This window comes from Coturnix japonica, chromosome 12 (assembly GCF_054131305.1).
Source record: "Coturnix japonica strain WE chromosome 12, WE-NBRP24, whole genome shotgun sequence".
NCBI classification, from domain to species: Eukaryota; Metazoa; Chordata; class Aves; order Galliformes; family Phasianidae; genus Coturnix; species Coturnix japonica.
In genome coordinates this window covers 2,273,148-2,285,751 of record NC_140674.1, presented here as the reverse complement: position 1 = coordinate 2,285,751, position 12,604 = coordinate 2,273,148, and the positions used below count along the sequence as shown (strand labels likewise).

Genomic DNA, 12,604 nt, shown 5'->3' with positions numbered 1-12,604 from the left:
GTCAAATGAGGGCTTGCATCATGTTTTCCTTTCCCCATGAGCCTCCAGGTCTATTTGCATGTGAATTGCATGGAACATAAAGCCACAGCTCCCCTCTGCTGTGTCGGAGGTCAGCAAGGTCAGCTATAGCTGCATAAAAGATGTGGGTTTTCCCTCTTGCCACAGGAGACCAAATCTCAACATAACTAATACAACCTACTTAAGTCAAATACAACCAATGCTACAATATACAGCCATTAGGAAAGTCACTAAAGTTAAAGCTACAACACTGATACACACAATAACCTGACAGTGGAGAAATAACCTACTTTCCAAGGACTTTTGACATCTGAAGAGAACTATTCATATTCTGAAATGGAACCTCATTTCCATCCCAGTACTCTCTCCTCGTGGGAGCTTGGGGGAAGGGAGCTAAAGGGAAAAGACTGAAAAATGACACTCAGGAGGAGCAACCTTCCAGAGATAATCAATGGCTCTGCAATGAGCAGTGGACTCTGCTGAATATTGATTAGCCAGTGCTGGCAATGCTCTGCTCTGGGGAGTCAGCTCTTTGCCAGCTGCCTTACATGAGCACAAAGGAGGCCTCAGCAAAAGGCAAACTGTAAATGGAAGTTTTTATATGGGAGGCTCTATTCAGGCCCTCAGTAGAGGAAAAAACAAGCACAGCCACAGCACTAACAAGCACAAAGCACCAGCAGTCCTGGTAGCCTCTACTATTAAAGAAGTAATATGAGGTGCCATCCCAGGCGTGCCTTAATAAACTTCTTTAAAAGGACTTCTGCTTCCAAATAAGGCTGATTCCGTGAGTTGACACCAGTTCCTGTACACTAAAGTTTCCAGAAAATGGGGTGCTCTTAGGCATCCACACACAGCAGCTCTAACATTGCACCTCAGAACACACAGGGTATATCTACACATTTCGGGTAATATTGTATGCTGAAACCTAGGCCACTCTAAGCAGATTTCATACACCTAAAGCATCACAGCTGTGTGTTAATACTGTCAGTGCTTTCCATTGTTCCTGACTCATTCAAAACTTAGATTTTAGGATTCTAGTATCTTTATTTTCCCCCCTGTACTTGGTTAGATATTAAGTTCTTAAATACAGGCATCTGTAGATACACTCAGAACTGCTTATTGCTGAGGAAATTAGCCATTAGTGACTAAAAAGTTATCCTACCTTTTCAGAAGCAGAGAGTCTGTTCTCACAGGCTTTCTGTGGAAAGAGAAATTGTGAGTCAGGGGAAGGATCTGGCAACCAAATTCTTTTAAAAAAGAAGGAGAAAAAGAAGGAAAGAAGTTCCAGTTCCTGCCTGGTGTAACTCATCTGACTTCAACGGGGCTGTCCCAGGGTAGACTCGTCCCTCTGTCTTTGCCAAAAAGAGAACAACAGGAGCCAGCCAAAGGCATCTGCTTTCACATTTCCTCACTGAATCTGTTCATTATGCTTTCATGATAGAAAAGCTGTAAATAAAGGCACTTCATGATGTTGCATTGTGCTATCCATAATTACACTGTATGCACTTCATCAGTATACATGCTTCAGGGCACATTGCAAAAGCTTTTTATTTATTCAGGACTCTCTCTGGGAGGGTGGGTTAAAAGAGGGGGAAAGCCAGCAGTTAGAAAAATGGAGTCTAGCAATTACCTAGAAAGGAGCTCAGTGTAAGAGGCAGGGAGGAGAGGCTTTATAGACCACGCTGCAAAAAGGCAATGCTAGAAATCCATGCTTAGCAGCACCCTAGTTTAGACCGCATGCTCAAATCCCTTCACTTACCCTTTTTCTTTAAGGTTACCAGCTCTCTAAAAGAATCATCATGTTTATATGGTTCTACTGCATTGCACTTTCAATCTGGATGTGGAAACCAAATAATCTTTTTAACACAAGACTTTCAGTTAGGAAACTCTGAAGGTAACTTTATATAACCATCAAGTACACAAATCTCCATCAGATTCATTCAGGAACATCCTGGCTTGTGCCTTGACTTCAGAGTGATGCAAGTCAAGCATAACACCCTTCCTTGGAATAAACATTAGAAAACCCAGGGTCAAATCAGAAGCAAATCCTGAGTTCTATAATGCTTAGGAGATAAGCTCAGAGTGATTGGCAGAGTGTGGAGCAATTTGTTATGCTGCCATGAAGAAGTTCTGTTTACTCTGCAAACACTTGCTGCTCCCATTAATACTCTGTTTGGATGTAACAAAGCTCTGAGGGAATATAGCACTTCTGGTGAGAGTGTTGCTTTCACAGGTTTAGAACGTGCCACCAGATTCACACGTGTAATCCTTAGGTGTGGGCTGGGGAAGGAAGGCTGAAAGCAGAAACTGGACTGAGTAGAAATGCACTGATAGACAAGGATGAATTGAAGAGATTACATTATGTGACCTGTATCAAAATACACTAGAAAAAGGCACCAAACAATATTAAATTGTTTAAAGTGTTAGATTTTGCTGTGGACTACAGAACAAAACCACTTCAAAGCATGTACATCAGGGCAGCATTTGGGTAGTTTAACAGCAATCTGGAAGATTTCTTATCTGTGCAATCGCACTTCAAATAATAATAAAAAGTATCTACAAATCAAGTTTTCTCCTGTTGCTGTCAACTGCTTCTCTGCTGGATATCATAATTGGAACAGTTTGGACAGATGGTTCTTTTTCTGAACACTGGCTTCATAAAAGTAAATGCTGACAGGTTGAGTTACTGAGTCCCGACTAATTCACTGCACAAGTGAAAATAGACAGGAGATACCAGGAAGCAGTCAGTGACAACAGTATTAAAGTGACAAAAAAAGGAATTTCACCATTTTATACCAGAACAACAGAGCTAAAATGTGCCCTGAGCCCCAGGACTTAGCATTTAACATAGAGAGCATTTTCCAAGAATTCCCGAACAGAAGCTGGCTGGGAAGAAAGCAATTATATGCCATCCCTTTAGGTCCTGAAGGGCAGAGGTGTCCAGGAAGGCTGGACATTCCCCAAGAAGGAAATCTTCAGGATCTGGGCTGCAAGAAACGAAGGCTGAAATATGAAGCTGAGTGCAGATGAAAGCGCTGTGTTTCAAATGGCTTGGGATCAAACCCACTCTAATTTGCACCCAAAACCACATACCATTTCAGGCTTGTCTGAAACTTGGCCAACCCTTGCTGAAAGGTTCACAAATTTCACTGCACTTGCCCTGAACTTTGCATTGGAAATGAAGTAGTAAAATAAAACTCTAATGTTGAAAGTTTTGCCCCTTTTTTGGTATTTTGCCTACACTGGTTCCTTACAGAAAAATAACAGTACATTGTTCTGTCTGAGCAGTGATCCCAACCCCTTTCCCTATGTGAATTCTCCCAGATATCTTTCCCTGTATTACCCAGGGCTTCATCAGCCTCACTGAATCTATGATCTTTAAGATGAGGAAGATCTCCTGCTACAGAAACACTGTTGGCTATGCGTACTTCTTTCAATCACAGGAAGAACATTCTTCTACCCCCAAAGCTTAAAGATAACAATCTTAAAAGTCTTCCAAAAACAAATGAAAGATTTCACCAAAAAAAGTCATTATATAGGAGAACATCACATATTGATGATGGTCCCATCAGCAGCACAGCTACTAGGGTTGGATTCACAGACTCTGCTGGGTGTCTTTGCTTTTCTTAAATCTATAAAACCCTTTGCAATTCAGTGTAAGTTGTTATTGGTCAAGGCCACAAGTGCCCCGCTGTTTTTCTGTAAGAACTCTTGTTCTTCCTGATGCAGTAGCTCCCTTCTGTTGTAGGAAGTATTATTGAAGTCATCACTTAACAATTCTGTGTTCATGTGAACTCTGCAAACCTGCGGAACTTTAAGACAAATTGTAAAGGATTTTGTTAAGAGTAGAAAAGAATGAACTATTCATCATCATATGCAGTCCTTGAAACTTAAACTATTTAACTAAACAGCAATGAATTTAAAGTAAAAAATAATTTATCCTTGCCAGAGAAGCTTACTGAAACTTCTGGAATAGCCTTCAACACTGTCCATTTTGTTCCCTATTCTAATTGATATAACTCCTTATTTCTTATTTTAGAAAGAATTAACATTTCTATAGAGAATTAAACCATTTCTGAGACCCATTTGTCATCCAAAAATCCAAATATGAAAATACATTGAAAGCCTCTCAGCTATGAACTACCATTTTTCAGGTTTATTCTAGAGCTGTAGAAAGTGTTCTTTAAATTTTCAGTGCTTTTAAACATATAAATTAACATACAATAGTAGTTGCCAGACCCAGCAGTGGAAGCCTTCCACTTGCCAGCTTTGTAGTTTTTCCCCAACATGCCACCACACAGTATGGAATCTCCCTTAGGCCACTAATTTGCTCCCAGTAATAAGTAAACCTCCTCTTCATCTTCTACTTGTCCACTCTGCAGAGATAGCTAAAGGCTACCTCACAATTTAGAGACGTATGTGCCTATGTGCTCTGTATACCTCCTCAAAAAAGCTACTTCCTGGTGGGAATAGGTCAGTATTCCCTGTAAAATGAACAAAAGACAGAGATGGAGTATTTCTCCAAGGCCCTGTAGGAAGCTTCAAGAAGAAATGTGGGTGAGCAGAAATCAGTGTTTTCACACAGAGTGGTACAAATCTCAATCTGGAAAGGATTTAGTCTATTGCATTGGAAATGTAACACTGGTTTGAGAATGTACAGTAAGACTGTGTGTGGACCAACAGTGCAAGCCCTGGAGAGCAGAGCTTGCAAGAGCTCCAGCTCCAGTCAGGCTCCTAAGTCCCAGGTCAGCAGTACCATGTCATAAGCAAGCAGCACTTCCAATGCATTTTGTTGATGTCAGTCCCCCTACACTCTTTGCTGGGTACCCTGGCTCATTATTAATATGGGATGAGAAATGAAAGGCTGCACTTTCCTGATGAACACTGTGGTGGTTACACCACTTCGAATTTTGGTCTGGACTAAGCAAAGTACAGAAGTCAATAGCTCTTACAACAGCACCTGTTACAAAACGATCCAAGCTCTTCAAAGACTATTTGCAAGACAACTGACAATTCCAAGTGTGAAATATTCATAGTTTAATATCATCACATTGGAAACTACAATTTAGATTTAACACCTGAAAGCTGTCTTTGTTTTTAAAGTAATGCCCTTGTTCAATCACTTGCATCCAGGAGCTGGGACTTGAAGAAAACAATTTAATCTTCTATTGCCAACAATATGAAATCTACTTTCTCCTGAGCATTGACATTAATGTTTCTCCCACATTTTAGTTCATCTCCCCCACACTTCTCACCACACCTTAAGGGCTGGGACTCATTTTAGGCAGGGAGAGACTGACTACCAAGCTGAACTAGGGTTATATGTTTTGCTAATAGGATTACAGCAAATAATACCCCTCCAAAAACACTTATTCATATGGAAACAGCATTAATCCTTTCTGCTTGCCCCACCCCATAACTTTGTCTGAGAACAAAAATTGCCTGCATTGGCAGCAGAAAAACTTCTTTGGATGTTTCCAAATACTAGGAGGTTTTCAGTTGTTTTTTTATTATTATTCTTTTCAGTTGAGGTCTGCAGAAAAACACAGGCTTAGCGCTACTGTTTGTGTATGACATTCTCTCCCAGGTAAGTAATACAGGGCATTTATGTTATTCCCCAGAAATCAATATGGCACATAATTTTGAGGAAAAGGTAAAGAAATACAGAACGAGCCATAAATAGAACTGTAACTTCTATGCTGCTACTTCTGTGTCTCAAATGAAGCCACCATAGAGCATGACCAGCCAACACAGAAGACTTTAGTAGCACCACAGCACAACATACTACCCCATTTTTCCCCAGTGAAGTCCCAGGAACAGATTTGTGTCACCTGTGTGATGTATGTGGATATAATATAGACTTGTTTCACATGGAGGGTGTCACATCAATACGAAGGCAGCTGTAATGGTTAAAGTGAGCAGCAATGCTGAAAGCTGTGCTTCAGGGGCAGATTTGCATCTTGCTGCAGTGCCCTTTGGCAGCAGCAGCACCTCTGGCTGAGGGTCAGTAGGAGAATTTGGAGTGGCAAACCTATGCAGGCACCCTGAAAAGCTGCCCAGGTACCTGTGCCATAAACAGAGTATGCATCTGAATCAAAGGAAATGTTTCTGTCCCAATTCCTCTGTTAACAAGAGGTTCTCAGAGCACCACTGCTGCAACCTGGTGTACTGCAAAAAGGCACACAAAAGGTTTATCTCACTTTTTCCCCCCTCTAGAATCAAAATGGTCCAAGTGATCATAAACAGAATTATACTGTTTTCTCTAATCTATGAATAAATCCACCAATGCCATCCAAAAACAAAGCTGAGATTTAAAGAAGAGAAAAAAATCTCCTTACAGATGAGGGAAAAGGTAGGATGTATCTACTAAAATTAAAATAACAGGACAGTTTATTTTCTTATTAAAAATCATTTCTCATTGCTTCTATAGGAAATGGGATGATATGGTTAAAGGTCAGATGGCACCAGAAGATAAACTTTCTCCACACTGAGACATATTCCAGAGTGCAAACAAGTTTCCAAACAAATTGGAGTTACATGTGTGGAAAGGATACATTTGCTAGTACTTAGAAGTTCAAATTTGATTTTGTTTCCTGTTCCAGAATGGCAGAGTGGTGTAAGTAGCTTTTAATGCTGTCCTGCCCAAGCATTCCTGTGGTTTTCTGGATGTTGTGCTATCTAGTAACATCTCACTGCTTTTATAATGCAGTTGTCACACCTCAAATTCTGCAGTATGTGCCAATTTTCATCCATTTCTCTAAATAATGACACTTGGAGCACTGTAATTTTTCTGTCCATCACCAGCTCTGCTTTCATTCCAGCAGATAGAACCAGGAACAGACAGAAAACACCTCCTTAGGTGTCTGTAATCATGAGAAACTTTCTAGGAAGAACACAAACTGTTCCAGCACTCACTGGAGGAAATGATTTGTTCTTAGTCATCTATTTACAGGTTCTCAGCCCACTCTATGTACTCCACTAGTCACATAGGATTTCACAATGTCTCTTTTTAAAGCAATTATAAAGTAATAACTCGCAAGAAAGACTTCCCTTTGCTTATGAGCTCCTGTGCTGCAGGAGTATGCATGAGCAGGTTCATTTCAGAAACTGGGCTTAAACTAATCACATAAAGAAGATATTCAGCTTTGATTGATAGCTCAGTTTGAAAACTATGATAACTGAGTGAAGACTGTTACACAGACAAGTAGCTCCCAAACACAGGCATGCAAATGAAGATACAAATGCGGTGTTGAGGGAATGAACTGCAAAAGTAAGGCGTACCAGTTTTCCAGGGATCATTACGCAGGTTTATAGAGGATGTTTCAGCACTGCTGTGCATACCAGCCCTTCACAGCATGCCCCCTCTGAACACACTGGGTGTTTTTCAGAGCTGGATCCACACAAGATGGCCTGATGAATACTAAACATATTGGGGGGGGGGGTGGGGAAGAAACACCTTTCTTGGCTTTTTGGAGTGAGCAAAGAAGGAAGTCAGACTCCCAACCAGCACACACTGAATGATTTACACTACTCAAAAGGAACAGAATCGTTGCCCAGAATGAAGAGCCAGTCTGAATGAAGCCCTCTGTCAGGTTCAATACCCAGCAGTTTACCCATTTCATTGGCTTATCTCTACCTGGGCCTACCCAGCATTCTAAACACCATACCATAAAAGACAGGCTACTTTCTTATTTCTAGTCCAAATGAATCCAGAAAATTTGGGCATAAATGAAAGAAAATGAATCAAACAAATATTTCTCTTGAACAAAATAAGCCCCTTAACTCCAAAAACAACATGAACAGATCTAAGTGTGCATCTCATCAGGTCATTGACCCCAAATTAAAGATCAGCAGTATTGATTAAATAAGCAAAGGGATATAGATGTATCAGTGAGGATATTCAAAGACAGATTCCAGCATTCCAAGGGGCGGAGAAAATCTGTAGGACCTCCTGAAAGTCCTCTTAAGCTGTATCAAGTTGCACTTAACAATACTGGCTTTCACTCTGAGGTCTGAAGGCACACAGTAAGTTACAGTGGAGCTTCATTAACTGCTAAATAAAAAACACCTCACTGAGAAAGCATTTCTGCAAGCAGCTGAACTAACAGTCTTGGATCCATAGTCAACCAGACTTGGTTTCCTATGGATCTACAGTTCCCCAGCACGGAGATGGAAATATTTGGCACTGCTTGTGATGTTTGATAATGGACAAACAAATACAGAAGCCTTTCCCTTGAGAGGGGCATGAGTTAAGTCTATCTCCACTCCCTGACTTCTACCTCTCTCATATGAACTCTACAGCTTCTGCCTCACTCAAGTTCAGCTGAAATTGGCAAGTGTTCAGAAGATAAAGGAGTTACAGACACTGCAAGATCAAGTAAGCCTATGAAATAACTCTGTTCCCAATCAACATGCTAAGGCAGATGAAAAATAACTCTGAAGGGAGTCAGCCAGTTCCCACTGCAGTATTCTCATTTTCCAGCCTGCCACCTACCAGCACAGAACAAGAAGCATGGGCTAAGCCTGTCTCACACTCTGTAGATCAACATTCCATTCCTTGCTGTGCCAAATGCTTTTTGTGATCATGGTAAGTCAGGTTGGGACCAAATTAAAAAAATTGAAACAGTAGAGCTTCCAAGTATGAGCTTCCTAAAGACAACATTCCACTGCTTAAAAAAGAAAAATAGGTGAAGTATTCTCAGAATACACTGATAATGTTAAAAAACAAGGTAACAGCCAGCAACAATTATGCAAGTGGGCAATCACTATAAAATAGTGACACTCCTGAAGCATCTTTCCTCCCTTTAATAGACAGCTTTCTTAGAAGATGTCACTTGGGATCCACAGAAGGATTGCTCTTCTGAAGAGGTCACCCACATCTTCCAGACTGCTGCGTGCAGATGCTGGAATGAGAAATAAGGCATAAAATACACTAGTAACAACTTCAAAAGGGGTTGAGCTTCCACTGAGGATCTTTTAGAAGTCAGTAATAATGAAAGACTTAAACTCACCTATCAGCATCCTTTTCTCCCCTCAATTGGATGAGGCACAAAGCAAGTAGTTCCTCCACACTTCCTTGTGGCCCAAGCTTAATGGTTGGAGAATTCCTTCATAATATAGGAAAACCAGCCTCTGCTTTCCCCTCAAAGAGGCTTTATCCACCTTTATCACTGCCACATACACTGAAATAATCCAGTCCCACAGAGTTTATAATCCAAAGTAAAAATCAAGCTAAAAAAGCCATTAAAAGGGTAGACGGCCCAGAAGAGGTTGCATTAATTTAATCATTTGTTTCTAAAACATGACTTATTTCTGAAGTTGTTTGCTTCTTCGTGAAATAGCAGCTCTGGACACAATACATTGAGCAGGCAAGAACTGTACAATGAAGGGAATATCTGTGATGGAAAGAATCACTAGCAGAATGTAGAGAGATTGGTGTCTCACCAACTAAGCACAATCTGTGTGCTCTTCTATACAGTCTGACACAAGAAAATGCTTCAAAACAATAGAAGTCCAACTATCTGCAACAGCAACACTGCCACTGCCCAAGTGTGAGACTGGGCACTGGACTGGCTCCCACCAAGTTTTCAACTCAGCTGTATAGATCCAAGCGGTTTTGTTACATTTCAGGTCCACTGGTTGCACAAACTGTTAGCCCAAGTGGAGAATCTCAACATTTCATAAGGCATCTGGATAGCAACTACTTCAGACAAGAGATGGAAGACTAGAAAAGCTCCTCCTACTGACAAGCTGTACCATCTAGACAAATGCATCTCTGCATAGATGCATTCAAGACCAGCTGGACATGGCTCTGGGCAGCCTGGTCTAGTGGTTGGTAACCCTGCCTACAGCAGGGTGGTTGAAACTAGATGAACATTGTGGTCCTTTTTAACCCAGGCCATTTCTATGGTTCTATGCAAGAAGACTAAGCATAACTGGATTCCGCCAAGCTACAGAACCTTAAGAAGAGCAACACCGTGCTGCTTTCTCATCTTGTCAGTCTGAAGGAGAACAGACAACACTCTTTAAATGGACTAGGATGTGGAAGAGGCCAAAGTCATGGAAAAGCATCAGGAATAAAATCTGGTCTCAAATCTTAACCATTTTTAAGAAAGCAGAATAAGTAGAAAGCATAAATAACTAGACATTGATGTAAAATAAAGTCTGGTTACTCTCTCAACTTAGCCAGAACACTGTAACATTCTCAGAGAGCTTCAGGTCTACAGTTTTAATAGAAGCTGTTCTCCTTGTCCCCTTATTTCTCAAAGGTCTTGTATGCAATGTGCAAATACAATGCTACAGCAAGAAGAGCAGGAGCACCTCTATTAACTTATGTGTTTTAATAACATCACCTGATATTTACAAAACACTCTCCACTCAAAAATGAGATAATAAATTCAGCCACAAGCTATGCAAAGTACTGAATGATACCATGTAGTTACAGTTCAGTCCACATGGATAACTTTGTATAGCAATGGGCTTATGCGAGGAAGGGAGCTGGATGGACGCTGGGCCTCCTGTGTTACAATACACCAGCTTCTGCTACCCTACATGGTGATGACCTCTCATGATTTTCCTTGGATCAAGCACTAGCCTTCTCCAAACAGTCCAGCCCTACACATTATTTGCCACTTGTCAGGTGCAGAAACAACTGTTCATTCTAAAACGTAGCATGTGTGCACAAAACTACTGTGCATCACTTCATGTTTCCTACACTTGTAATGTCCCAAAAATCTATGCACTGGCAACAAATCCAAGATACTGAAACTACTGGACACACCAGACTGACCACTGGATGTTCGCCTCTGGCTTATCCCATAACAGAAGTATGGCTCCTAAAACCTACAAATTCACATTCAGTTGCAAAGGAATCAAACCACAGCAAGAATAACAAGATCAATTAGAAACTTGCCTGAAAATGAGCAGCCAACACATGTAGAGACACCTGTAAGAGAGTTTCTAGCTGCTGAAGCACCAAGTGGCTCCACACCCATGGTCTGCACCACATCACCATTTATTTCCTACCTACCATATACTTCTGAAGGAAAGACAGCCAGGATATTTCTTTCATGTTATACCCTAACTGGTGACCATCAATTAAATACCTACAGGTCTTTTATTGTAACAGTCAGAGATAAAGGAAAACTTACTACAGATTCCAGATTAATAAATCTAGCAACACTATATATAAAACATCACTATTTTGATCTCACATGCCTCAATCCTTCTCTTACAACTAGCCCAATACCTTGCTTTTTCCCCCTACAGAGAAGCACAATAAGCAAAAGTATTTGCTTATTGTTATTATATGTTTGCTTATATGTTATTGTTATCAGTTCACATTTAAGCTAAGTCCCACCACAGCCTGTACATTGTTTCTTCACTATAGCTGACAATATACCCCCAAATCTCAATTTTACACTTTTGTTCACATTTTCAGAACTGAAATACATTCTAATGTCCATCCAACGCAAGAAACAAATGTAAGCCAATAAAGAGCACCACCAGGAATTTCATTTAGAACACAATCTAAAGTAATCACAAATTTATTGAAATGAAGCAATAGTATATAAACTGGCTAGCAATTACTCATGTAATTGCTATCCTACTCTACTAGTAGCCCCTGTAAGTGCTCCCCTGATGGATCACTTACCTCTGGGTACAGTGTCAGGGTCTGCAGTGCCCCTTTCACAACAAATAGTGAAGACAATTGCCTGGTACATATTAATAAACTATCAAATACATCAGCAGGCACTGCTTAATTTGCCTTTTAAGTACATAGGCAGCTAACTAAAAATCTCACATATTTGCACTGAAATCTCCTACCTTGCAGAGTTCCGGCAGTAACCAGCACATCAGGTATGCTGTCAAGGTGAATTTTGCTTTCATGCATCTCTCAGGCAAAAAGGCAAGGTAAACTTGTACCAAATCCAGTTCTTCACTTCTAATGCTACTGCCAACATTATTAATATCATCTCTCCCACTCTCCTGTCTTCCTTCTTCAGCTTCTGCATCTAAACATCTATTAAACTCCATTTAAAAAAAGGCTTTCCCCCCTTCTCCACAAAGCCCTGATCTTCCCAGTGACAACTGGGGAAAACTTATCTCAGTAAGGATATTCCTCACTCCTCTAAAACTATGTAGCCTTGTCTTTAAGCCAGCCCAAACAGATCATGGGAGAACTTGCTTTAAACCGCATTGGCTCTTTGCCTTTCTCATATTGAATGACCTCTTGCAACCATGCATACAGCTACAAGATTAATATAGTACCAGCTAGCCTTGTCATACAACACAAGAATACTCCTGCTGATGCCAAGAGAGAAGAGAAAGATGCCGTTTATTTAAAGAGCAAGGCCCCAGTACTCCCTCATTCACTTTAGGAGGGAGAGTGAAAGATGAAAAACCTATTTGCTTTGATTTTTTTTTTTTTTTTTTTTTTGCTAACTGTGCTTCCCCAGAACAAATCCCAATTCTGTAAATATAAAGAAATAACGTTCTTGTGGAGGAGGGTTTTTTCATTCCAGAGACTTCTAGCCACAGTAATTCATTGTCTGGTATGTTGCAGATGCCAAGCTTCTGAAGGCTA

The 12,604-nt window shown here is 40.6% G+C and overlaps 1 protein-coding gene across 1 annotated transcript in view; it reads right to left on the bottom strand.

Moving 5' to 3' along the window:
- ARHGEF4 (Rho guanine nucleotide exchange factor 4) overlaps window positions 1-12,113 on the bottom strand; it is a 168,555-nt gene extending 156,442 nt beyond the window's left edge. Inside the window, exons 1-2 of the mRNA XM_032446671.2 lie at window positions 11,845-12,113; window positions 1,181-1,216 (exon numbers count right to left, since the gene is read on the bottom strand). Coding sequence (XP_032302562.2) covers window positions 1,181-1,216; window positions 11,845-12,054 — 246 coding nt within the window. The 5' untranslated portion in view covers window positions 12,055-12,113. The remainder of the gene's footprint in view (window positions 1-1,180; window positions 1,217-11,844) is intronic.
- Window positions 12,114-12,604: the final 491 nt, after the last annotated feature.